General features: G+C 48.5%; 8 protein-coding genes across 9 annotated transcripts; 6 read left to right on the plus strand and 2 right to left on the minus strand.

The window, feature by feature from the left end:
* The first annotated feature begins 74 nt into the window (after positions 1–74).
* On the plus strand, positions 75–2154 carry RPL17 (60S ribosomal protein L17). Of its 2 annotated transcripts, none has more exons than XM_058503061.1 (4): positions 75–338; positions 388–1518; positions 1609–1796; positions 1863–2154. In XM_058503061.1, exons 2-4 carry the CDS (start codon positions 834–836, stop codon positions 2016–2018), a joined length of 1029 nt encoding a protein of 342 aa, XP_058361995.1. In that variant the 5' UTR covers positions 75–338; positions 388–833; the 3' UTR covers positions 2019–2154. The 2 variants fall into 2 exon arrangements, with proteins under 2 accessions (XP_058361995.1, XP_058361996.1); XM_058503062.1 differs by having other exon boundaries at positions 388–1064; positions 1305–1518; positions 1609–2154.
* Positions 2155–2962: 808 nt separating this feature from the next.
* Positions 2963–6547, minus strand: ONS95_009464 (uncharacterized protein). Its single transcript, XM_058503063.1, has 2 exons — positions 5872–6547; positions 2963–5815 (listed from the first exon to the last, which is right to left on the minus strand). Exons 1-2 carry the CDS (start codon positions 6276–6278, stop codon positions 3742–3744), a joined length of 2481 nt encoding a protein of 826 aa, XP_058361997.1. The 5' UTR covers positions 6279–6547; the 3' UTR covers positions 2963–3741.
* A 1163-nt stretch (positions 6548–7710) lies between these two features.
* ONS95_009465 (uncharacterized protein) lies at positions 7711–9260 on the minus strand (the record flags this gene model as incomplete). The annotated part of the gene is made up of 2 exons (XM_058503064.1): positions 7711–8291; positions 8375–9260. The coding sequence occupies 2 exons, from the start codon at positions 9258–9260 to the stop codon at positions 7711–7713; spliced, it is 1467 nt and encodes a 488-aa protein (XP_058361998.1).
* Positions 9261–14407: 5147 nt separating this feature from the next.
* Positions 14408–15659, plus strand: ONS95_009466 (uncharacterized protein; the record flags this gene model as incomplete). The annotated part of the gene is made up of 2 exons (XM_058503065.1): positions 14408–14639; positions 14839–15659. The coding sequence occupies 2 exons, from the start codon at positions 14408–14410 to the stop codon at positions 15657–15659; spliced, it is 1053 nt and encodes a 350-aa protein (XP_058361999.1).
* A 2183-nt stretch (positions 15660–17842) lies between these two features.
* Positions 17843–19182, plus strand: ONS95_009467 (uncharacterized protein; the record flags this gene model as incomplete). Its single annotated transcript, XM_058503066.1, has 2 exons — positions 17843–18143; positions 18194–19182. The coding sequence occupies 2 exons, from the start codon at positions 17843–17845 to the stop codon at positions 19045–19047; spliced, it is 1155 nt and encodes a 384-aa protein (XP_058362000.1). The 3' UTR covers positions 19048–19182.
* Positions 19183–20285: 1103 nt separating this feature from the next.
* ONS95_009468 (uncharacterized protein) lies at positions 20286–21697 on the plus strand (the record flags this gene model as incomplete). The annotated part of the gene is made up of 2 exons (XM_058503067.1): positions 20286–20387; positions 20441–21697. 2 exons carry the CDS (start codon positions 20286–20288, stop codon positions 21695–21697), a joined length of 1359 nt encoding a protein of 452 aa, XP_058362001.1.
* A 754-nt stretch (positions 21698–22451) lies between these two features.
* Positions 22452–24337, plus strand: ONS95_009469 (uncharacterized protein; the record flags this gene model as incomplete). The annotated part of the gene is made up of 4 exons (XM_058503068.1): positions 22452–22698; positions 22774–23190; positions 23236–23295; positions 23343–24337. The coding sequence occupies 4 exons, from the start codon at positions 22452–22454 to the stop codon at positions 24335–24337; spliced, it is 1719 nt and encodes a 572-aa protein (XP_058362002.1).
* Positions 24338–25293: 956 nt separating this feature from the next.
* ONS95_009470 (uncharacterized protein) lies at positions 25294–25794 on the plus strand (the record flags this gene model as incomplete). Its single annotated transcript, XM_058503069.1, has 1 exon — positions 25294–25794. One exon carries the CDS (start codon positions 25294–25296, stop codon positions 25792–25794), a length of 501 nt encoding a protein of 166 aa, XP_058362003.1.
* Between the last annotated feature and the right edge of the window lie 130 nt (positions 25795–25924).

Genomic DNA, 25924 nt, shown 5'->3' on the forward strand with positions numbered 1-25924 from the left:
GTTAGACCACTAGCCACCCACTAGCTTAAATTGGCCGAAGGCGGGACCTCACAAGAAATCAACATTAACTGTCAATGCATCTCAAACCCTCAAGTTGAATTGGAAATGCAATGGTCGTTGATTTTAACGTCCTCACAAGTTCAAATGACGCTGAAATGATTTCTGAGCAATAACCATATGAATTTGACAGATGTACCAATCTCCACAGCCCACCATAACTGACCAATAATTTCAACTTCGCTGCATCAAGAATTCTGAAAACATTCAAATACTGCGAAGCACCATTCACTTTTCAATCCCCGAGTGGCGATGAGAACTTATCCAAGGGTGCCTTAAAGGTAAAACATGACCTGCCAGTTGATATCAAATGTTCTGCTAACATCCAAGAACATTTAAAATCCAACCCGAGATCTTGCAAGTTGACTCGTCAGCCTCGGGAGGTCTCCCAGAAAGGAATGTTCCATTCTCTCGATATGAACAGTACGAACAAGGACGATCGTCAGATTGTAGACCTTGATAAACGATACATTTTGATCTCAAAAAGTATAGAGACATTGGAGGCCGAACCGGCAGAATAGTAGTGCACCGTTTCTGATCTCGACATATGGCAACACTCTCAGCTCGACACCTTCAAACTCGCCATCATAAACTCCTCATCAGACTTAGAGACATCTGTCAGACTATGCTAATGGCTGGCCTCGGTCGCGGAACCCTTTAGATGCCTAGCATCTCTGATCAAAGCGTTCCTGCAAAGCACAATAAATTTAGACCTCAGAAAACAATCCCGGGATTTGTCTCAACTATTTCAGGACATTTGAATGCAATGATTTTTTATGCTTGCCAATGACTTAGGTTGTTGGTCTTCTCCTCCCAGTTTCAAGTGGTCCCAAAGTGGAAGTCAAGCCACATACTCTCACGTGATAAACATCTCCAAGCCACATCGCTTAACCGCTAGCGCAAAAAGTTGCTCCCACTGGGACCAATTCTACAATTTGCGGCAGGAGCATATCACGACTTTTTCAATTTCAATCAACGACCAACGACCAACGCCAAACGTCAAGATGGTAAGTTACCCCAAAGACTCTCTCGCTCGAACCTGTTTCTACGGATTGCTTCAATCGATGTTCCTCGAGGGTCTTGCTGCATGGAATTTATGCTGGAAGAAGATAAACGGCACAGAGGCAGCGACAACGGGCATGGACGACCAGCAGCATTATGGAACTGGAGAGGAGATAGAGCTGGATCTGGAGCTGGAATGCCAGTATCGACATAGAACCTGTTATGCTAACGTATTGTGTTTGCAGGTTCGTTACGCCGCTACGGAAATCCACCCAACAAAGTCCGCTCGTGCGCGTGGAGCGTACTTGCGTGTCTCATTCAAGAACACCCGCGAGACTGCCCAGGCTATCAACGGATGGAAGTTACAGCGCGCTGTCAAGTTCCTCGAGAATGTCCAGGAGCACAAGGAGGCCGTCCCAATGAGAAGATATGCCGGAGGAACTGGTCGCGCTTCGCAGGGTAAGATACGCCCTACCCAGGACATGGAGGAGAAGATAGGGAAGAGGATTCTGCTGGGAATGTAATGTTGACATGATCTATGATGGATAGGAAAGCAATTCGGTGTTTCCCGTGCTAGATGGCCAGTAAAGTCTGCCGAGTTTTTGCTCGGTCTTCTCAAGAACGCTGAGGCAAACGCGGATACCAAGGGTCTCGATACTGGCAACCTTGTCGTCAAGCACATCCAAGTCAACCAGGCCCCAAAGCAACGTCGCCGAACATACCGTGCCCACGGTCGTGTAAGTTCTACAACTCGCTTCCGAAAGGATACTTAAGAGGGAAGCAGAGACTGACAAGTACTTCAGATCAACCCATACATGTCCAACCCATGCCACATCGAACTCATCCTGACCGAAGGCGAGGAGGTTGTCCAGAAGTCGAGTGCCGTTGAGGGTCGCGAGGCTCACTTGAGCTCGAGACAACGTGGTGTCCGAAGCCGCAAGGCCATCGCTGCTGCATAAAGGGGTTCAATTTGTTTTCGGTTTGGGCTTGGCATCATGAGGGTTTTGCGAAGGGTGTAGGGGGGAATCCTTGGAGTGAGCTGGCTTTTCTTATTAGATGGCTGTAACTTCAAAAACTTAGCTGGTCACCCTTGGCACGCAAAAACAATTCATGAACACCAGCTGTCTCTGCTTCTGTGAGGTTATTGGGATTTGGAGTCTTTAGGCTTCTGGGCGTTCAAGTATACTGTAATGCTGGTTTTCTATGCTACGTTCAAGGTGTCACACAAGCACTGATACCATACAAAATCCGAGAGAATGCCAAGAGCACTTAGATACCCCGATATGCAGATGCAGATTTTACCACAGCATCCTTCCCAACAAGTCATTCCCAAATACTATACCCTGACTCACTGTATCCTTTCACACTCTGAATACATTGATATTCCGACCCTACCAACTCCCACCCACATACACAGATCCTCCCAAATCAATCAGTAGAAATGGAAATCAACTCAGCCAGCATCTAGCGAAAAAAAAAATAGTCGAGCCAAATGGCTTATTGTCATCTCCTTAGCTGCACCATGAGGTGACCTCGACCTTAGCCCTCCCTCTACGCTCAGATGGACCTGAGAAAGAGAGTATGTATATCTGCTTATATGATGATGAGAAAAGAGCCAAGATTGACACAGTATATCTTGATTCGTCGGTATAGAATAATTAGGGAATATACCAAGAGACGTCGTGCAATGCTACTAGGTAGTCATTACAACTATCTCCCCTCCAAAACTTGCTTCACTTCCCTTACCAATAAATCCCCTTTACGTCTCCCATACCCTCCCTAGTCCAGCAGCCATAAAGACAGTCAGTCAACTTACCTCAATGACATTCCGTACAAACACCACCATCTCACAGCAGAAAGCAGAAACAACATCTACATTCACCGCCAATGTCTGTGCAATGAGAAGCTTATTCTTCATTCACTCATTCATTCATTCATTAATCAACCATCCACCGCACCGCTCCGCAGCAGAGCATGATATATAGCATTACCATCATAATATCTTCCTTCCTTCCTTCCTTCACTGAGCTCAAGCTCGAGTTCCTTTAACTCTGTCTGTTCCCTTCAGACTTCCTGCTTTCCCTCTAATCATACATACATACATATATACATACATGCATACAACGGATACGGATCCCATAAACAAGGACAGGACGTAACACTCCCGTACTTGTAGACTCGGCGGAGAAACAGCACCAGGCTAAACCAGGCCAAGTTCTTTTGGTACTAGCTAGCTAGCATTGAAGGGAAGTGAAGTGAAGCCAGCCACCGTCGACGTCGTTGCCTCATATGTTCCAAGCTCCAAGCTCCAAACTCTCAGCTTCAAGCTCAAAGTGCATAGTACAAAGTAAATGCGTGCTTTTCATAATGCTTTTCCTTTCATAAAATCATCCTTCCCTTCCCTTCCCTGTCCCCAATGAAAAGGGCCGAATCCTGCCTTCCCTTCCATAAAGACCAAATCAACGCCAAGCAGAGAACCCTCTCACTACCTATGTAGTAATGCGCCCCCAGGCCAAGTCAGAAAAAACCACGCTATGCATGCAAATAATCAAAACATAATACTTAAAACAAGGGCATAAGAAGATGATTCATGATGGATGAGGCAGAATATGCCTATAAGCCAAGCATACCTACCAACCATGCGCTGGCTGGTTTGACTCCAGAGACCAACTCCATGCAGGCTCAAAATGATTGCCTGGATGGTGGCTGAACGACCTCAATCGTGCCATCAAACCTCCCCAATCCAGCACTCATGAACCCATCAAGCACCGCGTCACTCATCAACTCCGGACGCGACAGTCTCCATCCAACGGTCATATCCCACGCATTCTCCAACGCAGCAGCCTCAGCAGGATCAATGTGATTGATGATGGCCCCTAGAGTGAATGCATCTAGTGGCTTCATCATATGCGGATCTAGTTCAGTGATTCGCTTTGTGATGGGTGCGGGATGGGGTGGTGGAGCTATCATTGGTTCGAGGGCTGTCTGATCGAAGTCAAGGGGGATGCGGACATAGCCACAGGATGTGAAGGAGAGCCTGGTAAGTTTCGAACGTACTCTTGGCCTAGGCTCAGGACCTATCTCTCTGGCATATCGGATATCTTCGAGCGTTTGGCCAGGAGTCAAGCTGTTAATGATCTCCACCCAGGAACCAGCACGGGGAGGGTCAAGCCAGTCTACATTAACAGTGTTAACTGGCGCAACCACTGGCGGGGGAAGCTGAAGCTGGTTCTGGTTATTTAAAGGACCGTTGAAACCACCCTGCATACCCTGGAGATTGACGAGCAGATTGTTCGCAGCAGCTTGACCAGCAACAACCTGGGCATTTTGCGCCATGGCAGCTGCCGTAAGCGGGTTTGGGTGCGCACTTTGTGGAACCATGGCTGTCAATGAGACGGAATCAAAGGAGATGCTCTGCAAGACTCCTTTCCTCATCGGGCCCAAGAAGCGACTGAGAATGTGAGGGCTGATCCAACAATTCTTAAGGATCAGGCGTTCGATATAAGGAAGATCCAGAACCGGATGTTGCTGAGATCTGTTCACCATATACATGGCGTTCGAGACCACTGGAGCTGCCAAGATGTGTTGATTACGAGCAAAAAGTCCCGGTGCATACTCGCCTCCGCAGAGCCACTCAAATTGAAGCTCCTTGATATGCTCTCGTCTACCGATTTGTTGTGTGAGCAAATCATAGACTGCAGTCACTGCATTCGAGGGAGGAATCCGAGTATCTTGCACCCAGCTCGTAGCTTCTTTCTTGACCTCTCGCCAATCTGGAATAATGGCTAGGGTAAGACACTTCAAGTTCGGAAGGCTGTCCCAGAAATCTTCTCGGCGGAGGATTGAGAGATGTTTGCTAGGAAGACGTGCGATGTTGAGCTTCGCAATCTCTTTGAACGTGTCATGGTTGTCCATGATAGCAATAGCCCACGATTGCATGAAAGCATTCTGGGCCCATTCCATCTCCAATAACATCTCTCTCTGGGCATTGGTAAGTTCATTTGGTTTGAGTGGAAACATCTCCTTGTGCCTTGTAGCTTTTCTGCTGCTAATAGATCCCAAAGAGTAAGAAGTTTGCTGGACATCATCATCAACATCGGCTAAATCGATGAGATCAGTATCGATATCTGCAGAATTGACGCCGACTTCACTGAGCTGCTGCCGACGAGACCTCCGCACAGAATCGATTAGTGGTGAATGGGCACTATTTGGCAAGCTACTGTTTTCAGGTGAAGCTGTCGCTGCTGCCCGCGTCTCTGCTTGCAGCATTTGTACCGCAGCATCGGCGTCATCTTGCGAAATACCTGCTTCCAGCACCATGCGTAGAAATACGCCATACTCCGACTGTGAATCCGATAGATTTGACAGTGTAATCGCTTTGACAGCTCCTCTTGGTGGTCCGACCTTGGGCTCCGGTACAAATTTTGATGCGCCAAAGACAACCGGCTTCTCCCCTCGTTCTGCTACTCTCTGGTTGATATCTGGGCCGGCAAGCCAACCTAAACCACCGTCGATCGACAAACCTAGCTCTTTCGCATCACTGATGTATTTCAAAGCCTTCGCCATAGTTCTGGTCTCATCTGCCGTCTGTTCGAGCCCTTCCAGCTGCGAATATCTGTTGTACGTCTTGAATGGCCAGCGGTAGAGACCCCAGAATGACATTATGACTTCCTGGTCAGATTTCCGAGGCGGGCTTGCCAATTTCGCGTGATCGATTTCGAAACTCATAGCAAATCTCTTGATCCATCTTCCAAAACTGTACATGTAAAGTTAGCTTTGTTTTGCAGTCTGCCTAGGATATGGTCTACATACCCTTGAAAGACCCGCATGCCCTGGTCCTGTAACATAATAGAACCTTGCGGCGTATCATTCGGCCCCGTAGTCTCTGGTGTAATTCCATATATCTCTGGCCTGAATGGTACCACCACAATTCGAAATAGAGCCTCGGACACCTTGAGGTCAAACTCCTTGTTGATGAGGCGCATATTCTGGACTCCAGAGCGTGGGAGGTATGAGACGATCAAGGTGAAGAGTTCGACTGGAAGCTGGTTTGGTGGCCATACTGGACCTTTTGGTTCCGGCTTTGCTACCAGCTCATATGGTGCTGAGAAGTAGTCAATTCTCTCTGGTGCGGGTCTCCTTAGGGGTGTACTCATTGCGAAGGAGTGAGTGCCTTTAGTTCTGCGGCGCTTGGAGGGAGAAGGAGAGTCGTCGGACATCGTCGTACTAGGTATTTGGCCGAGTTATTTTGGTCGCAATAAAGGGGAATCGCATAAAGGTGAACTCGTTGTAATAGAGGGGTCCCGGTTTGACGACCAAATCTTTCCCAGTGTCGTTGCCGACGTATATTCTAATATCGCAAGGCCACGCGGAGTCCGACCAGCCAGATGAAACAGAGGTATTACCAAATGTGAATCGAAGTGTATGCCGAGGCTCTGAATATCAAAAACCAACCCTACAGAGACCTGGGGTCGGATGTCGGGTGAGGCTGCCTCTCTGCAGCCCTTTTTTAGAAGCGCTAGGGAAGTGCAGATCGCGGGGCTTGGCAGAAGGTGGGATGCGCGGGGCAGAGTTCACGTGAAAATTAACCTTAAATCGACAAGTACAACATGAAGTCGAATTTGTTTCCAGAACATGCTTCGAGGTGGAAGATTGAGTTGACGAAGAATGAGAACGGTAACAGTAGTACGGGTTTGTGCCATTCGTTCGCGTTTTCCTGGTTGTATCTGTTTGCGTGTTGATTCAACACAATCAATATAGGTGGAAGTAAGTGAAACCAAGGAAGGTGCGGTGGGAAGTGCTGATACTAGGATTGCTTGTCTGTAGTAATTGTAGTTAAAATGATAATTGAACGGCTATTCTACCAGTAGATTTTGAGTTGGGTAGACAGGTATTCATTTATTTCGGCTGATCACTTGTGTAACCTAGAGTCAACTACCGACATGTCTTCGGCATATCCCAAATAGGAAATTCAGAACTAGTCGGCAACCTTTTCATGTTGGTGCAGCATTCCATCAACTATTACGTGATAACACGAGTGTATAACTCAATTCTGCCAGAGAAATGCCATGTCATTATCTTATCAGGCGACTTCCACTTCTAATATTCAAGAGGTGCCTTGGTGTAAGGTATTGACTATTGCTCTATTCGCTTCTGAGGATCCCGAGTGCTATCTAATAAAAGTCGGTGTTCTTTTATCTATAGCGTCAACTGTCGTGCTTATGAATACAGTCGACGTTTTTACGCAATCTCAAGACATAGAAAAGGGTCTTACGATTGAGGATCCAGGCCAGATACTACGCATCTCTCAAAGCAAACTTGGATTATGAACACTATGGCTTCTAGATAATCAACACATTCTATTCAAAACTCAAAACGTAAGTCACCAAACAATGCCACAGTAGAAACTCTTGAATCGCTCAAATAAAACGCTACGCTACATGAAAGCGCCCCGAACGCCATCTCTAACCGTCTCTGGTATTGTAAGGTATTCTCCATCTATACGCCATCTCTATACGCCCCCAGTTTGCAAGTAATGTCATCATGAACATGGAAAGCGTAGCTCGAAAACAGACAAGCAGAATTCCTCCCCAAAATATAACACAGTCTAATAATGTTGATCATCTCATCGCTCGAATCATCACTCCTCCATCAGACTTTCTCAACTCGTCTTCCGAGCATCTCCATGTTAGCATCCGCCGTGCACCGTGGTATTTTTGGTCGAGTACCTTCGGATTCTGCGGAGCCAAAGCTGGGGGCTCGTGATATTTCCGAGGCGTTTCGCTTCAGTGATGGTGACCACGCCGTGATGATATCGCCTGCGGCGGGACGACTCGTGTCTGGATCATGGGCTTCAGCCTCGAGAGAAGGGCCGTCGAGTAATGGGTCATATGTCCATGAAGCTTCGAGTCCAGGCTTGAAGGGAGTGACGTCTCTCAGCTCCGCCCATGAGATTGTGTCGTGGGCCATGGCGATGTACAAGTCGAGGATCTTGCCGCTTTCATCGTTGACGGCGCAGTTTTGTTGCAGGAATTCGGCGTCGTAGCTGCTTCCGATCAAGTAGTCGTCAAGTTGGCGGAGCATTGGAAGGCCTCTCAGGTTCTTTGCATCACATAGTCTGGCAACAAGTGGGTGCCAGGGACGCCCGTGAATGATTTCCCCGAAAGTCTCGTCGACGGCATTTTTGAAAGAAAGACTGTCGGTATCTGGAACTACGAGGACTTGATGAAGACCTGCGGGATGTAAGCATTATGGTTTGATGATAAAGTCGAAGGATCGCAGTTGGATGAAGAAAGAAAATCACGAGTTCTCGTACCTCTAGAAAGACAGCGTTTGTACGCAGCAGTATCCTTCTCAAACGGAAATGGTTGTGCTGAAGTAGGAAGAAGCGACACATGAACTGTCCAGGACTGAGAACCGGATCCAACAGAAGACACCCTCTCACGGAACGATCGAATACGTGATGCCTCGTCGGCCATCACGAGATGTAAAGGGAAGCGAGACTCTCGTAGTGTTGGACTAGGACTGATATCAGACTCCTCGGACTTGGCAGAGTATTCCGTGTTATTTTCCATGCTCAAAGAAGGCGGTGTCGAAGCCTTCCTCCGTCGACTGACCATGGTGGTATCAAGCGATGTTGACTTTTCCAGAGCGTCGACCTTATCCTCAAGCCGCATGGATGCATCGTCCATTTCTTCCAGGTGGTTTCGAATTTCTTGTACACCATCCTCCAGAGCTTCGATATGGTCCTCGTAATATGGCGTTCGTTTGTTCAAAGTTCCTATCTGATGGAATAAGCTGCTCTGAGCTCGGTAGACGCTCTTGAACTCTGTCTCAGTTTCTCCTCTGGTCCTATCCACAAGCTCTTCCAAGCGACCGAGGCGATCCACGAGGCCACCTCTTTCACCGCTTCTCTCCCTGTCCAGTTCCTCCTCGAGCATATCGATCTTCTTCCTCAAAGCTTCCAACTCCCGCCGTCCGACCGATGCACACTCCTTCTCAGAGATATGATAACATGCTTGATGTCCACAATCGCAAGTACTTCCTGCAGGAATTGCTCGACTCAAGGCAAAACCCACACAGGCACAACGCAGTCCTTTGACCTCTGGGTGCAACATAATGTAGCGACAGCCTCCTTGTGGCAGATCTGAGTCGTTGGCTCTGGCCTTCTCACGACGCGGAGGAGAGAACATGCTGCTCATGGTAGCCAGTTTTTCCGAATCGATGGCTCCAAAGGGCAATGGAATACATGAAGGGTCAATCGGTAGGGACTGGGAAGTTTTAGGTGGTCGTAAGTGTTGAAGAGTTTTGCTGGGGAGTGGATCTCTGATAAATGCAGATTGGGGACCTTGGGTACCTAGGTATGGGGGGTGGGATGTGGTGGGGGTCGGCACACCCAGACGCGCCGTAGCCAAACTCTAAGAAATGGGACCGGAGCGGGTTCCTGGAGTTTAGGATCTGGGTGTCAAGGGACAGCCTGTTGGGCCTTTCTCTGGGACTTGTTCTCGTATCTCTGTCTCTCAGCTAGGAGGAGGGGGAGAAGTGAGTGGTGGCTGGCATCGAGGATAGGACTGGCAGCGAGCGAGTCGAATACTTTACAAGAGGGCGGGTAGGAGAAGGGTTTTGGCGGGAGCAAGGCTCGCGCTGGCCGATATGGTACATGGCGTGCAACGGGGGTGGAAAGAGGTGCGGGCGATGTTTAAGGTCTTGATGCAAGTTTATCAGTAAAAGAGGTGTGAGAGGAGGGATGGGAGGTATGGGACAGGGTGTCTGCGCTGTGGTGGTGGAGCGGTATCGAGGATGGAGCTGGTGTGTGAGGATGAGAGCGTGGAGGTGGAGCGGATCACCTACGAAGGTACTCGCACTTCTGCAGCAACAGCAGCAGCAGCTCCACTGCTGCCCACCCAAGTAAAGCCTGAGTCGTTCTCCATTATTGCCCTGCCCTGCCCTGCCCTGCCCTGCCCTGCCCTCGTCTGGCAGCAAAAAGCAACACCGTGCTGGATCTCTGGGCTTGGGTTGGTGGAATGCCGCCCTGTGGTTTGCCAGAGATAAGAGATCAGGGGTGGCAAGGGTGGGAGTAAGAGGAAGAGGAAGAGGAAGAGGAAGAGGAAGAGGAAGAGGAAGAGGAAGAGGAAGAGGAAGAGGAAGAGGACGAGCTGGTGTGGCACGATGGCGCGATGGCACAACTCAGTCAGGGGACTGCCGGCGGCACATTCCCGCAGTATATCGCAGCCCAGTGGCCGTACTTTGCAGTATGACTGCACCTGCACTACACATTTCCTGCATCCGCTCGCACGTTGGAACCACAGCCCAAATAATTCCACCGCCTGTCCTCTACTAGAGCGATTCTCGTACCGCTGTTCCATATACTTGCCTCCAAGTCCCTTATCATAAGAGATGACTGTGTCGAAACATATGCAGTGTGTTCCAGCATGCTAATCATACCACCAGCCAGTCCCGTCCCGCCTGCAGACTGTGTTTGTTGGAGCCCCGTTCCATTGCAGCAGTAGGCATGTGAAGATGTACCCTTCCAATCGATTGTGCAATTCTTGGTTCGAAAGGTACAAGGTACATGCCCAACTACCTCCGTACGTATGGAATCTCCCGTTCCCGTGTACAGGCACGTCGTACAGTCAACCTCTCAAAAGTGCTCACGTCAAGAGGCTGTACCGGAGCGGCCGTCCCCAAGCAAGTTCGTTGCAAAATCTATGACTAGTGATCGCCGGGATCTAGAGAAAAAGGAACATCGTGGCATGTCATATCTGCCTACATGCCTGGATGACCTGGCAAGCATCCATCACCTTCGCAGCTTCGGTACTAGCGGTGGTAGTGGGAACGGGACGATCCGCAGCGTAGCCTGGGGCTTGGTTCCTGGGGCTGACTACCTACGACTACTTCCAAAAGCTCCACTCGAACATCATCGACTCCAAACCACTACTAATAAGGTACTGTATCTGTTTCCAGCCGTCATGTTCGTCACCATTTCACCAAGTATGTCAACTTTGAGTAACGAAAGCCCCCACGCCAACGGGAAAGTGCTCAGACATTGTCCCAGTCGAGAAGGTCGTCAAACTCCTCCCACACGCGAAAGAGATGAATATCTCACGAAGCAGCCTCTTGCAAGCATCTTCCTTTTTCTGTATTGAAATCCAACGACAGAATCAGAAAGGCAAGGTGGGGGGCCTCACGAAATGCAAAAATGCAATGCCATGAATAGTTGGTTGGGAAATGCAGCTAACCTTCCAGCTCAGACACAGCCATACCAATTGCCAAAGAGAGTGAGTGGTTCTGGTGAAAATTGCCTTTTCATCGCCGCTGGCGCTAGTTAATTGCCACGAGATGAGCTCTGTTCTAGAAACCCGTTCTGATCGGCGATTCGTCCCATCTTCGCATCGTCAATTTGATGCTTCTCATAGGATCGTCCGGGATCTCCATCCAGCCTCATCTGAAAGTGACAGAATTGAAGTGGAAAATGATATCTTGACATGTGGTACAATTGTGTTCATAGCAGGATGCTTATCTTTGCTATGCAAGTAATACAATACTTCGGTACCTTCTTGTCGGTGAGACTGTGGTACAGGCATGTTCCCTACTATCAGATTGGAAGTCCCGATTCGTCCCTGGACACAAAAGTCCGTGCTATGTGATTGGGTAGGGTCGTACAAACAATCATCTCCTGCAGCAATCTGCAACACTGCAAGATAAGTATGGCGCCACATCTAAAGGGAAACGCTGGAAGAAGTCGCAATGCTAGAATCAATGAACACAAATAGTCGCATGAAAAGATAAAGGAGCATACGCATGAGGATAGCAGGCATATCCTCAAGGTCGGGGAATCACGGACGGCTCACCCATACTCCGTAGACATCCCGGCTGTCAAAGTTGATCCGAAACTTGGCATGTGAATTTGGAATTGGGCCGTCACAGTCCCGAGACAGGGCAAGCAGAAATAGACAGACAGGAAAGAAGATTAGAGCATTTCACATGTGCCCAAGCATTCTCTTACCGACACTCTGGCGCAAACATGCTCCCGCCTTGCGCGAGCAAGTAACGGTTTGGCAGCGGGCCTATCAGACCAGGCTTGAGCCCTGCATGAGTGCAATCGGGCTCACGAATCACGCAACGTGCGCGGTTGTCACCATAGCATTAAATAATGCATCTGCAGCGTATGGGAACGCGTCGCCGAGCTTCGCCATCCCATCACAACGCTCTTTCTAATTATCCGTCATGGCAAGAAGATGATCCGGGTGACACCCTGCCTATGGAAGGCTGGGGCGCCCTCTCTCCTGGCTGTTGTTGAGAGCAAGCACCCCGAGAACGAAACAAAAGTGAGTAAGGCCGAAAAATACAGCCATATCTCTATCTCACCCCACGGGAGGCGAAGCTAGTATGACAAAATTGACAAGAGGCCTGGTCTATCTCCCGCGGGGTGGCACAAGACAGTCAATTACCTTCTGTCATCCTTTGCTTTTTGTCGCGGAACAGGAACAGCTTTCCGGGAGGGAGGCAAGGAGGCCAAGATTCAAAGTCACTCGTACAAGACCAGCCAAGAAATGAAATGATCAAGAGATAAGGGCGAAAAAGGTTGTGCAGGAGAAACACACGAAACAGAAGTGAGATAGCTGAAGTGGATAGGTGGTCGAGAAGTCGTCCGAATATCAAATACCAGCTGGCCCAGTCAACCGCCACGTCTAGATGCAGCTTCAACGTGATCGATGTCCAACGGGCGGCAGTGTCTGAATAAAAGGGGGGCGTTTCCGGAAGACACTTCCACTCGTCTCCGGTTGCCCTGTCCCTGGCGGGTTATCTGGACCCCTTGAAAGCTGTTAGGTTGATCTTCACTTATCAGTGCCGTTCTAAGACCGCTGGGTGGCTGTTGCGCACTCAAATGATTCCGAATCGGGCCTTCGTGTAACCGACTCAGATAAGAGCCTGGCCTGCCTTGCTTATGTGCTCGCTGAGATGCATCTGGGTCTGGTGGAAGTCTCAGCTCAAAAAGCCAGGTTCGGATTTCATCTCCCAGAAAGTGGTGACAGCGATGAAAATGTGCGACATGGCTGGTCTGAGGTCACGATAGGTAATGATATTAGCAGGGATCGGATTCTGGATGGATCCTCCCCCACGTTTGCGCTGCGATTTTGCGTAATTTTCGGACTGGACCTTCCGCCCAGCTTCTTTGAGGTCTTGGAGCCATGGGAGGAATAATTCGTACGCATGTTGCTGCCGCGAGGTGACGGCCAATGTACTTGTTGCAATGGGACATTTGATGAATTGATTCGGCCCAAAGCCTCGTCGTCCAAAACGCGAACGACGAACGCCATCCGGGATATCTCCACGTGACCGATACAGCTGGATTGTCTTGACCTCGAAGCTCTATCGATGCTATCACGCAGTTGTTCCCAGTCGGCTAGCCAAGATGGTTGATCTTTGCAATCTCTGCTGTTAAACCCAGATTTTCGACGGTTTCTCATGCTTCGAGTCATGTGATATCCATTTCTGTGCCGCCCCATCCAAGCTTTTCTGTGAACGGCGAGGACCTGCATGAACAGCTCAACATGTGCTGGTAGATTTGGAGTCTCGAGCCGCGGTAGCTTCTCCGGCTCGTCCTATTCGACATCAAATTCTGAGCTTAGACACTGGACGGGGCCAAAGTGAGCAGACTGCTTCGAACTTTATGCAACTTTTTCATCGAGTCACCTTTCGTTAATCAACGACGAGGTTTGACTGCAGGAGGCCCACTATTCAGAGTCATCATTCGAAGAGGATCCTTCGCTTGAGGATATTTCTCTCGCTTGCAAGGCTGGAGAAGCTGCAGAATGTGCAAGTTGCATGGGGCAACCAAAAGATTGGATCAGAAACCACAGCTTGGAGAATGAGGCACACCAAACAGAAGACGAGAGGATATTCACATTTTCCCATTTGCTTGAGCAAGCTTCAAGCGAGGCCCCGCGTTCCAGTCATCCTCATGCAGGTCAGGTCAAAGCTGCTCGTGATCCAGACTGCTCTATTGTGTTGATTGGATCACCTCGCTGGTTGCACTAGACGCGGGGCGACCTTCCACGGCGCTTAAGCAAGAACCATTGTGAACTTAAATCCCACGAAGTCCTCAACCTTAACTTTGCTCGAAGTCAAAGACTGCAAGCCTCATTTCCTCTTCTCTTTCACGGTCATTCTGGAGTTCTCTATTATATGCTGCATTTGCTGTTCTCGCCCTGTTGCATCTGTTCCATCCTGCTTTTCGCCCACATATCTCAACCAGCAAGGCTGCGAGACTACCAACTCCCGCTGCCAATTCAGATTCATATGCCTCTCAAGTACACATCGTCTCAGTTTGTAATCGACGCTCAAAATGGGTGAATTCCATGGAGCGGTCTCGTCTCTTTTAGACGCTTTTGCTCGTGGAATTGGAATTATTAAGGCTCAGAGGAAGAGGAGAAAGAATGGTCATATACCTATTGATCAGTCGAGTAAGACTGCGGAAACACAATTGAGCAAGTCTTTGAAGAAGAGTCGGACAGAAGTCAAGAATGCTTACGGGAAGGACTTGAATCGATATGGACCTGGGTTTGCGGAAGGCGATGGTAAGCATTCATCAATTGCACAACGCTCAGCCTTGTCACATTTCATATCAGATCATTTGATTCCGAGAAAAGAGATGTTCGCTTTAATATGCATGGTCAACAAGTGCATAGCCATCATATCTGCAAATGTCAATTTCGTGGAGAGGGTTTTTGTCTACATCCAACAAGTCACATGGATCACGTTACTAACTTATCCCAGCCGAAGCTCGCTCCTCCCTCCAAGCAATCATGTTCCGTCTCAATGCCGGCTTCGTCTCCGTAATCGAGCGCTTCACTAAAGGTCGCTCTAGTCCAACAGACTACCAAGTGCTCCTCAACCTCTCCAACTCCTCTCGGTTGGAAGCCATTACCACTTTCCAACAACTCTCCTACCGTCTCTCTCGTTCCTCCCTCGCTCTCCCGCTCAGTCCCCATAGGACAGGCCACAAAGCTTCAGCCACTCACCGTCGTAAACAGAAAAGCGTCACTTCATCGTTAGGGCACTCGAAGCGTCCTCATACCCGCTCGAAAAGTGCTCCCGAGTTATCTATTTCTAGCACGCCTCTTGGGCCAGCGACACCAGAGGGATGGATCCGTCCCAAAGCTAGCAGGAAGTCATCCACAGATTCAAGATCCTCTGGATCCTCAACTCCCAAACAGCGAAGCTCTCCTAAGCCTCTCGCTCTCCCAGCACCGCCCGCAATTCCCCGTCCTGCTTCAGCAACCCGCAGGTCACCACCGCCACCTCCTTACCAATCTCAACTTTCTTCCCCCAGCTCCATCCCAGAAGCATTTATACCTGATCTGTCACCGCCACCTGTGCAGAGACTGCAAGTCCGAGTATCCAAAGCTGATAAGCGCAAATCGTTCATGTCGTTCGCGTCAGATAGCACGAAGCTGGGTGAGATTCCCGAGCATAGATGGGGAAGGAATGCGATTCCACAGGGTGGACAGTTTCCTATTACGCCTTATTATCCGGTACAAATGTATCAGGAGCCCCAGAAGCCGAGGTCGAGGTTTATGAGACTGTTTAGAAGGTAGATTAAATGGAGAAGACTGGTGGGATGGTGCGTTGTGAATCTTTGGTTCTGAGGTTTGATTTTGGGGTTTTGAGTATTGAGCTTTGGGTTTTGGGTTCGTGCTTGGATTGAGCGATTGAGTGAGTGGGTCTGGATTGTTTTGTTGCTTGTTTTGTTTGCATGTATGGAGTTGGAACATGGGTATACCTGGTACTGAATGATTTATGAGTTATGATCTATGAATATGGATATGGGTGGAAAAGTTTTGTATTTCGAGACAACATAGGGCAACAATGCACAGAAATTTGCCTCTGTTCCTGTCGTGAAAGTTTGGTGCAGCTCTTCACTCGACCTCAAAAACTCGAAGAGGTTTGATCATGTCGGAAGGCTGTATGTGGGGGCGGCACTTTGCAGTCCAGCCACTGAACCTCAGCGAGGTCACATTTGATGCAGTTACATCCAAGTATTTATGGCGAGCGCATAGTGTGTTTAAGAAAACTGTCTCTGCACTAGCATTCGCTGCACCCTATACTCGTGTGGGTTCGGTTTGGGTTAACATGGGCGAGTAGAATCCACATCCCAACTTCAAGCTCGATCACTATCGTCAAGACGTCTTCAAGACTCCTTGAAGACCATTCTCTAATCTACAGAGAATAACACTGCAGGTGTCGTGGAGCCATCTGTGGTTTAAATATTAAGGGCTTCTCAAGTCTTGACGGAGACCTCGACTGGCTTCTCGGCGGTCGGGGTTTTGTGCGGTTATCCCAGCCAAAATATATAACTGCCGATGATCTCACATCGAGCTCGTTCTCTTCATTGAGTGTCCAAGTTTCTTCGGGATTTCGTAAAGAGTATTATATTTGCAGCAGATCAGAGAGGGTGAAGTCTTGGGTTCGTCAACTTGTCAGACAAATTGTCAATACTGGCGAAATCTCCTGATGAACAGTCTTGACGGGTATATGGGACTCTGCAAAATAGAGCGAAGCACCCAACTCCACCACTCGATGGGGAAGGGTGAAAAGGTCGTGAAGTCTCGTTACAGTATTGGAGCCAACATCTTCGGAGAGCACGCTCAGTCATACTCATTTCTGGGATGGATTCCTCGAAACTGATAGCATATAAGTCAAAGTAGGAAGTCACCTCAAAGCCTACGGTGATCACTTCGGCTGAGTATTTGGAAGTGATGCCAAGAAACGAAGTCCTCAACACCATGGCCAGCCTGCGTTGAGGTGATGAGGCATACCAAGCCCTCCCCATCAGCCTGTACAGAATCTTGTCGACACGTCGTTAAAATAGCCTGAACTCTAAAATTTGGCTTCTAATCATGGTCCTGGTGACGTATTTAGTACCAACTTTCTCGAACAAATATGAGGTCAATCGAGAGCATTAGGCTTATCGCGGGCACGCCAGCGACAACGACCTTATATTTAACTGTCGTTACTTCTCTCTATCCAATCATCGATATCATTTCGCTCACACGTTTGAAGATTGCAATACTAAGACAGCATAGTGTTCTACAATTCTGTAACAACTGCGCCAACCACAACATGGACCCCATCACGATGTCACATGAATATATCAGGAAGTCCAGAAAGTCCAAAAACTATTCCTTGATCGATTTTGTCGCACTAGAATTGGCCTTGATCTTAGATACAATTACTACGAGCAGTCATTGCGCTCGGCTGACCATCCGTTCACCTTTGTTGACATCTCTTGGGCTCCTCAAAGCAAACCTCAACCTCTTATCACTCACCACCACGCATGATTCGAAGTTCTGTTGCTACACTGAAGCCTCTCATAATCATCCAAATGCTCCTAAAGAGCTTGATTGCACAAAATTCTCATCAAACCCCGAATCTGGAGAAATGCAACCCAAAAAGTCCTACCCGCTCTAAGCGAGCTTCTTTTTGAAGGTTTTTGGCTGAGAACAATAGGATCTCCACGTCATCTGCCCCCATACGGACCCACGTCCATTTCACAATATCAGGACTCACAATAGGAGCACAACGCAATGGCAAGATGGCTGCGAGAACTTCTCGTCGCCAGCTGCTGGACAGCATTGGGCTACAAAAGAAGATTTCTCCCTCCTCCCTCCTCCCTTCTTCCTTTCTTCAATTCTTCCTGTCGTTTGTTCTTTCAAAGCTTCAAAGACACACACAAACACAAATAAAACATCTTCCCTCATTCCTCAAACACATTCTCACAATGTCTTCAATGTACACCAATCCTTACGAGTGGACTTCCCGCAAGCAGTACTCTGACAAGTCCCTTACCCGAACTGGGGAGATTCGTGCTTTCCAGGAGCTTTATGGATACTATCCTCCTCCCGATGCCCGTCTTCCTTCCATCGAGCAAGATGATGAGTTCATTCCCTGCTCCAAGTCCTGCCCGATTTCACTTGAGGACGATGATGAGATGGATATCAGGCTTGGGGAAGATGATCTCCCACTCGCTGTTGTTCACAAGTACTATGTTATGAATGGTATCGCTCGGAAGGCCCCATCCGGTAAATCTCTCCCCTTCCAGCCTCAAAAGTGCTTATTGACATGATTCTAGCTATCACTACCGTCAATGAGCATTCAAAGGAGAGAATCTCATCTCCTCCTCGCTATCACCCAAGCTTGAGCGGAAAGTTCTTGGTTTCTGGTCCCCCTCCACCACGTCACTTACGTCCTTCAGCCGATGGCAAGTCATCAAAGCCCAAGGCAGTCAAGCCTAAGGCGATCAAGCGAAAATCGACCAAGCCGAAGTCTTCTCCAATTAAGCCAAAGTCGTCAAGTTCGTCATTTGCAAGCAACAAGCGCTCCTACATTGAGTCTGATGATGAGGAGGATTTCATTCATGAGTCTTCTTACTCCAAGAACAAGAGAGCTCGTACTGAAGATTCTTACGATGGTGATGATGAAGATTTTGTCGTTGATCGTCCATTCAAGCCAGCCACTCAACCAAACAAGGCCAAGAAGGTCAAGAAGGCTCGCACTTACGCTAAGAAGGTTCATCCAACAACTTCTGGAAAGCAACCAATCACTGCTTCAAAGCGTCCGTCTGAACTCATTCGACCTGCCCTCAGATCTCTTCCACCTTGCCCTGATATCCAGAACATCACCAGCAAGAAGGGTGCCAAATGGGTTCAGTATGAGCATGATGCCCTCTACTTCCTCGTCGTCCAGCAACGAAACAAGGAAGTCACTGGAGATCTCAATATCAAGCCTTTGATGGACATGAATCTCTTCAGTGTCATGGCTGAACAACTCCAGTCCTTTAACATCTTTCGCACTGAAGGCGCTGCCCGTAACTACTGGAACAGGTATGGTCGTGAGAAGGCTCAGTGGGATGAGCGTATTGACACCTGGGAGGGTCGCAATTTGGTCACTTGTTCTCAAGAGAGCAAGGCCAACAACTCTGCTTAGGTGGGTTTCGGCGGTGGCTTTACATTTTGATGGAACTTGGTTGTTTCTGGAGTTGGTGGTTGGCGATTGTATATTATCTTCTTTCCTTGGACAGCTTTTTGTTTCTTGAGATCCAAATTTGTCATGGAGTTGGTGGATGTATCATACTCTTCTCATGTGTTTCTTCGATCGGAGTTCCAGAATGGTGGTCATGGCGTTGGTGGTTTGCGAATATCTCCTGGTTCTTCTCTATTCGTGGCGTGTACTTCCAGTCTTCGAGACTCAAAATTGGTGGACATGTATACTTGGTGGCCTCGCGGCATTTGTGTATCAGTGTTTCGGTCTGGTTTGGTTTTATGGCGTCTCCGTCTCGTCAACGAGAGTGACTTGAAGCATCAACTTTCATGATGCGTATTCTGACACACGGAAGGACCTGGTGTGCTTCTTTTCATCCAATACGTATCTCCACACTGTCTGTCTTGAAACAAAAGATTCGGCTTTACAATGGAATCTTTTCTCAATGGTCAGTACTTTCTTGCAATGTGATAAACTAGATCCTAAATCGTGTGACCCAGGTGATTGATTTCTTAAATCAGAGAATTTGCGGCTAACGTCTGAATTGATTCCTGTACTTTTCTAGAATTCTCCAGGTTAATGTTGTTGCGGTGAACCATTATGTTACATAAGTTTGGCAAGTCCTGGAAGGTGGCAAGCTCGAAGTAAACACGACCTGCATGCATTAACCGAGACAGTTCACTACTTGGGTACCTAGCTAGCTAGGCATGTTCCTAACGGTACCAATTTCCTTGACTTGGAAATTTCATAGAAACTTCTCCAAATCTAGACTTTCACCATCATAATATATAAGATCGAACATGTCGCGTTGGAAAATTTTCAAGCCCTGTTATCTAGCACGTCTGTCCTGCAAAACACACTACGGTAGTACGCTAGAGTGTCCCCCGGCTTTCTCGACGCCAAGGTTGCTTGGTTGCACCACAGTGCAGGAAGCTTCATCACAGCCTCATCATTCCCAACTCCACCACTACTTCTCCGACTCCAAAGACTCTTAATTCGGATTTGACACTTCATGATTGTGGATTGAAGTGACGCGCTCTTTCCATACTTGCTTTTCACTTGGTCATTCACTAATTTCCCCCATTCTTTTATTACTTGAATTCAACGCCAGGAGTACTTAATAAACTGGACAGCTCACAGCAACCACCACAGCAACACCAAATCAACTCCCATACACCTTCAGAATGTCTACACTCGACATGGATATTGAGATGGACATCGACATGGGGTTGACCGACGACCTGGGTATCCCAGACGTCGAGATTCTTCCAGATACTACGTCCTTCGTGCGCTCCAACCCACCTCAACATCATTTGCGCAAAGCTGACATATTGCACAGTCTGGTCTGCAAGAGCCTCAACCAATATTGAATACCCCCAACGATACCTCCGATTCGAACGCCCACGAACTCGCTCCCCACAAGGTTCATCTTCGCGGTTTGGATAATCTCACAACCAAAGACATCCGAGCCTTTGCAACCGAGTACTACACAGAGCAGCGACCTGTACACGTCGAGTGGATTGATGATACATCGGCAAACCTAATCTACGATACTGAGGATACTGCGAAGGCGGCGCTGGTGGCATTTTCTTCGGTCGAGATCAAGGATGTCTCGCAGATTCCGCTTCTGCAGACCATTCCTGCCAAGGCCTTTCCTCAGCACCCCGATACACGTCTAGAAGTCAGATTGGCTGTGGTTGGAGATCGTAAGCAAGCTGGCGCTCGAGAGCGAAGTCGATTCTATCTCTTCAATCCCGAGTATGATCCGGCGGAGCGTCGCAAGCGGAACACCAGAGGACCAAGAACTTATCGAGACCGTGACGATGGAGGATATCGGAGCCAGCGCTACGATGACGAGGAGCAACAAAATAGAGAGCGCAATGCTGATTTTGACGCTTCTCTGTACGATGATGACGAGGCTTCAAGGGCACAGCGTTCGGGTGGAAACCACAATCGCAATAATTCATCCTCCAGCGGCGAGTCGCGACGGCCACGGGCCCCAAGACGCGAGAGAGAGCTATTTCCTGAGCGCGAGGCTCGAGGTAGTGGGCGGCTGAGAAATAGAAGTGCATCTCCACTCCGTGACAGAGATGGAAACCAGGACTTGGTCGAGGATCGGATCGTAGAGAGAAGACGCCGTCAAGCTGCAGCCGCTGAAGCCAATCGACAGGCAGCACAAGCTATCAAGGCGAAGTCGAGAGACCCAGCTGCCCCGAAAGAGCTCTTCCCATCAAAGTCCAGCCCTGGCCATCGTCGTTCCTATGCTCTGGATGCTTCTGACCCGGCCGACAATACCGCCGACCTCTTCGCCAGAATACCAATACCCCTCACCGATGGCAGTGCAGATAGTCGCCCACGAGGCGAATCACTTGCTTCGAGAATCACTGGAAAGGCCTCTGAGGCTGAAACCTCGGGTTTTAGCATTCGTGGAACGGCAATGGCACCTCCTTCGCAAGTATTCAACATCAAAGGTGCAGCTCGTGTCAAGGAGTTGTTTCCTGCTACTTTGGGCGACAACAGTGGTAAAGAGCTCTTTTCCGAGCGTTTGGAAGGCAGAGGTCGACGAAGACAAAAGGCGGAGGATCTCTTCCATTGAGCGGATGGCTCTACAGTACATAGAGGACTTCCTTCACTCAACAACTCAATCGAGGCAATCACAGTCTATTCTACCACTTTACTCTACTCCACTCCCGTGGGATCTCAAAGGGATATGTAAGATTAGGGCACTTGAGAGCGAGCCACAATACAATGGCCTTGCACATTGCGGCAGGCAACACGGAGGATCGATAGAGCCCCGCAGGGTGTGTTAAGGCCTATTCCTTATTGTCTCTGCTTTTCGACGACATTTGAAACGGGCTGAAAGGACTGGCGGTCAATGCCCTCCTTCTGCCAGTGGTTTCTGGTAGCAGCTTGACAGGACTTGGTCATCTATGACCTTGGCGCCCAGAGCTTTCTCTCACGATAGAACTATTGCCACTGCTAGGTCAGAAAAGTGATCTCTGCAGCCACTTCTGCTCATGTACAGAGCACTACGGCTTGAAATGGCAGAAGTTGCGAGCATATTCGAAAATAAAGCAATGATTTCTTTGGATTTTAGTCTATTTTCATGATTATCCAGGTTGATTTTGATTTCCAAGTCATCACTTTTGCTAGCTTTGATTCAATATTGACCTTGCAAGTAAACAGACGACATCAATTAGTCCCAAAATCGTAGCCTCGCTTGTAAAATCTTACCATGTCCGGTCAACATCAGAAGACTCCCACCAACGCGCCTGCCTTCTTTATCTCGCTCATCTCCTTCACACTGTCAACGTGTGCATCTGCTTTCCACATCAACAACCTACAACACCATGGCAGACTGGTTGAGACCCGTTTTTGGACGCAGAGCACAAAGTTCATCAGTCGGCGAACGCCCAAGCAGCTTTTCCGTCGATGAAAGCGTCGTCGACAGCGAAGATGGCAATGTCTCAACTCCAATACCACGCCTTCGACCTACCTCACGCGTTTCGTCGTATATTGGTATGCGGCCTCCGACACCACCAATTCCCCAGACACCTGATACCTATTTCAGCCTCAAGGATCCTGAGAGCATCTACCGTACGTGCATTTTGCTTTCTTAGAACAATTGTACTTACCCTCATTTCAACGTATGTTTGCTTACCAGTCCTATAGATGAGCCTTCAAGAGATCAGATGGCAGAGATGCTGAAAGTTGTCATGATGAACCAAAGCTCAACCACATCTGTCCCTGTCGAGTACAATAGCTGCATATTGCACGTCCTAGAAGCTTATAATGAACTCCGAATAGAGTTGCGGCTGAGAGAAGAAACTATCGAGGAGCTAAAGCACACCCACACCAAAGATATCAAGGATTTTGAGATGCTGGCTACGCAATGGGAGACTAAGGAGAAAGATTACAAAGCCGAAATGAAGAAATTGGAGATCCTTCTGAGCAAGACGGATGGTGGACTGGAGCAGGTCAGTCTCGCCAGGAGTAAGAGTACAGTTCATGGCGCGCAGAGAGTGGGAGATAGCATCAGAAGGGATATTGGAACGATCAAAGCGCGCCATGTCGCTCGTAGTTCAAGAGGTAAGTTCCCCCTTTTCTTTGAGAACATCCCCTGACTTCGAACAGAGCATTCAAGTACGAATGGAGATGCCCCAATCGATGCTTCTACTAGTCACAGATATCGAGGTATGTCAGCTGTAAACTTATACTGGCAATATGCTTACCATCTGTAGCCGACAGATACTTCAAGACCAGAATCAAGACCGACCCTCAAGATCCGTCAACTGTTGACAAGGAACGTGAGCCTCCATCCCGTATTCTCCAGCCACGAGCTTCAACAGGCACACTCCAACTGTATGCTTCGCCGGCACAGATGGAAGAACCAACGGGACAGAACCAATCTGAGACTATAGATCTTGCAGCTCTCACAAATCACCAGCTCAAAGTTTCAGAGAAACAACGGGCACAAGAAGAGTTTGGAGTTGACTTTGGTTCATCCACGGAATCGGAATCAAGCACAAATACACATAATGAGACCTTCTCGCCAAGAGCTTTGTCAAAAGGACTTGGCGTCGGGCTCAGAAAACCGCAACTTGACCTTCCGACACGCAAATTACCAAAAAAGCCATCAACTTTGTCTTTGAATGAGTCTTACGCATCCCACTATGATATCCTTTCCAATGAGTCACCTCAGCAGATGGGATTTTCGTTCCGTCCTGGCGATGACGCTGAAACCCTTGCACAAAGAATGAGAACCGGCCAGATACCCAGAAGACCAATGAACTACGCTCGCCCGCAAAGCCGCAAGGATAATAGCTTGGAGGCAGAAGATGATGAACTTGCTCAGTCGCGGAGACTAGAGCTATCACCCTACTCCAAAATCGATCCCAGAACCGGCGCTGGCTTGCCACACCGACCTTCTTTGAAAAGTTTACCTCGCCCCCGAGATCTTCAAGATTCCGATGGCCTGAAAAGAGATGATTCCAGTGGTAGCTTCGTTACGGCTTTACGAGATAATTCTGGCAGAAGCAGTGCCAACGGCTCGCAGAACAATAGCCAAAGACGCAAAAGGCTGGACAGGAGTACCGGGAGTAGTGAGGCAGTGTCAGCTGCGACGAAGGCTTTTGGTAATGCTGCTGGGGCTAAGAGACCTTCTTTACAGAGGAAATCTGGTTCCGAGCCGGTGGATGGAGGTTCTACGGATGGGAATTTTTCGAGGACAAAATGAAGCTGGGTGGCTGACCCGCTGACCGATCCAACAGGCTGAGGTCCACTCTCAAACAACAGGATCAAGCGAAGTAAAGCACGAACATACTTTGTACAAAGTATGACCTGAATTAAGATGCTCTGAATGGATTTTCTTGCTCGAAATCCGCTTTCTGTGCTGACCAAGTACTACATTCTGTTTCTACAAAGTCTCAAAGTAGCAAAACTGTTTTTGTATCAACCCACTAGAAGATCTCTATTCTGTACTGAAAGGCTTTAGACTTCCCCGCTGAATGTCTGCTGAGGCTGTTGAAAGTCATATTGAAGCACTGATTGAACTCTATAGACTGTATGTATGCGTGTTAGCTTATGAGAGATGGCTATTTCCGTGTGGGAAGGCACGAAGGCGAGCTCCTAGCTGCGCGAACGTACTTCCATGCGTTTACTTTTCACATTTGCAGGTCAACTTATCTTTCTCAACCCCCGTCTTCCAAAACATCTGCGGTCACTCTCTAGAGTAAGACCATCAGGGTGTCCAACTCCTCTGTTGGTATTGCGATCTGCGAGGTCCGCTTCGACGTACTAATTACATCTACGTACAGAAAGGCTTTCGGCATTATCATTCGCGAAGTTGGGCTCAATTATGAAATGGCTCTCGATGGGTCAGTGCGTCTCAACGAGAAGGTTATTCGAACAAAGGAATATGCATCTCAGTGCGTGACATACGAGGCTCAAAGGCGTATGGCGGGATCTTCGGTACAATTGTGCCTGGCAGCTGCGAAAGAGGCGAGCGATTGAGTTTGCACAGTGTTCAAGTCTGCCAGTTGTGAGTAATACTTAAATCAAGTATTAGGGTGTATCTAACTCGAATTTAAGGGAAGCCGCTTCTAGCACTCAAGTCACTCTCATTGTCGGCAAGCAGAATGTTCATATTGTGGCGCCACGTTGTCCTAGCTTTCTGCTCCAAATTCTTCGACAATGCGTGTTATGGACCCTTTTCAGAATCTCAATTCGATATTCTCAATCTTCCGGAAGAATGGCCCAGAGGCGACTGCAACATTCGTTTTGTGGGCAAAGACAGGGAAAGTGTACAGCAACCTGCATCAGGAAACACTGTGGGCTTACGGGAAACGTTTCTCAAGCGAACTGTTCACCAATGAAGTCATGTTTTGTATGTATGCAAGAGACAAGAATCGGTCAATTCTCGCAGAAGAAGCCAGGCTGGCATACTCCGTGACAACCACGGGCTCGAAGCTACGAACTTACATTCGGAAGTTGGTTGCGTTCAAAAGACCCTTGGAGTATGCGCCAGCCTCAGAATCCAAGACTATCAAAAGTGAAGACAGGGGAGATTTATATGCGAAGGTGGCGAGTTGGTTTTTGATGTCATGGTGGCAGACAGAGCTTCTTTCGCCCAAGATCTCACAGATGACGATGCGCTGGCACCTACTACTATCAAAATCAGAACCTGCTTCTTGAGGAGGTATCTGGGATGTCTGTAGAAGAGCTTATTGAGTCAAAGCGGAAGGAAGGAAAGCTCTAAGTAGATTATCAGTTGCAGGCAAGGGAGCATGAATGGTTGGCACATTAGCATACATCTGCGTTTTCA

This window comes from Cadophora gregata (assembly GCF_030347475.1).
Source record: "Cadophora gregata isolate MNR1 chromosome Unknown scaffold_3, whole genome shotgun sequence".
NCBI classification, from domain to species: domain Eukaryota; kingdom Fungi; phylum Ascomycota; class Leotiomycetes; order Helotiales; family Ploettnerulaceae; genus Cadophora; species Cadophora gregata.

Coding starts and splice junctions, on each gene's coding strand:
- RPL17 (XM_058503061.1), top strand. CDS start 834: ATGCTTGCCAATGACTTAGGTTGTTGGTCTTCTCCTCCCAGTTTCAAG. Junction 1,519..1,608: donor AACTGGTCGCGCTTCGCAGG/GTAAGATACGCC, acceptor TATGATGGATAG/GAAAGCAATTCGGTGTTTCC. Junction 1,797..1,862: donor CATACCGTGCCCACGGTCGT/GTAAGTTCTACA, acceptor CAAGTACTTCAG/ATCAACCCATACATGTCCAA.
- ONS95_009464 (XM_058503063.1), bottom strand. CDS start 6,278: ATGTCCGACGACTCTCCTTCTCCCTCCAAGCGCCGCAGAACTAAAGGC. Junction 5,816..5,871: donor GGCATGCGGGTCTTTCAAGG/GTATGTAGACCA, acceptor TTACATGTACAG/TTTTGGAAGATGGATCAAGA.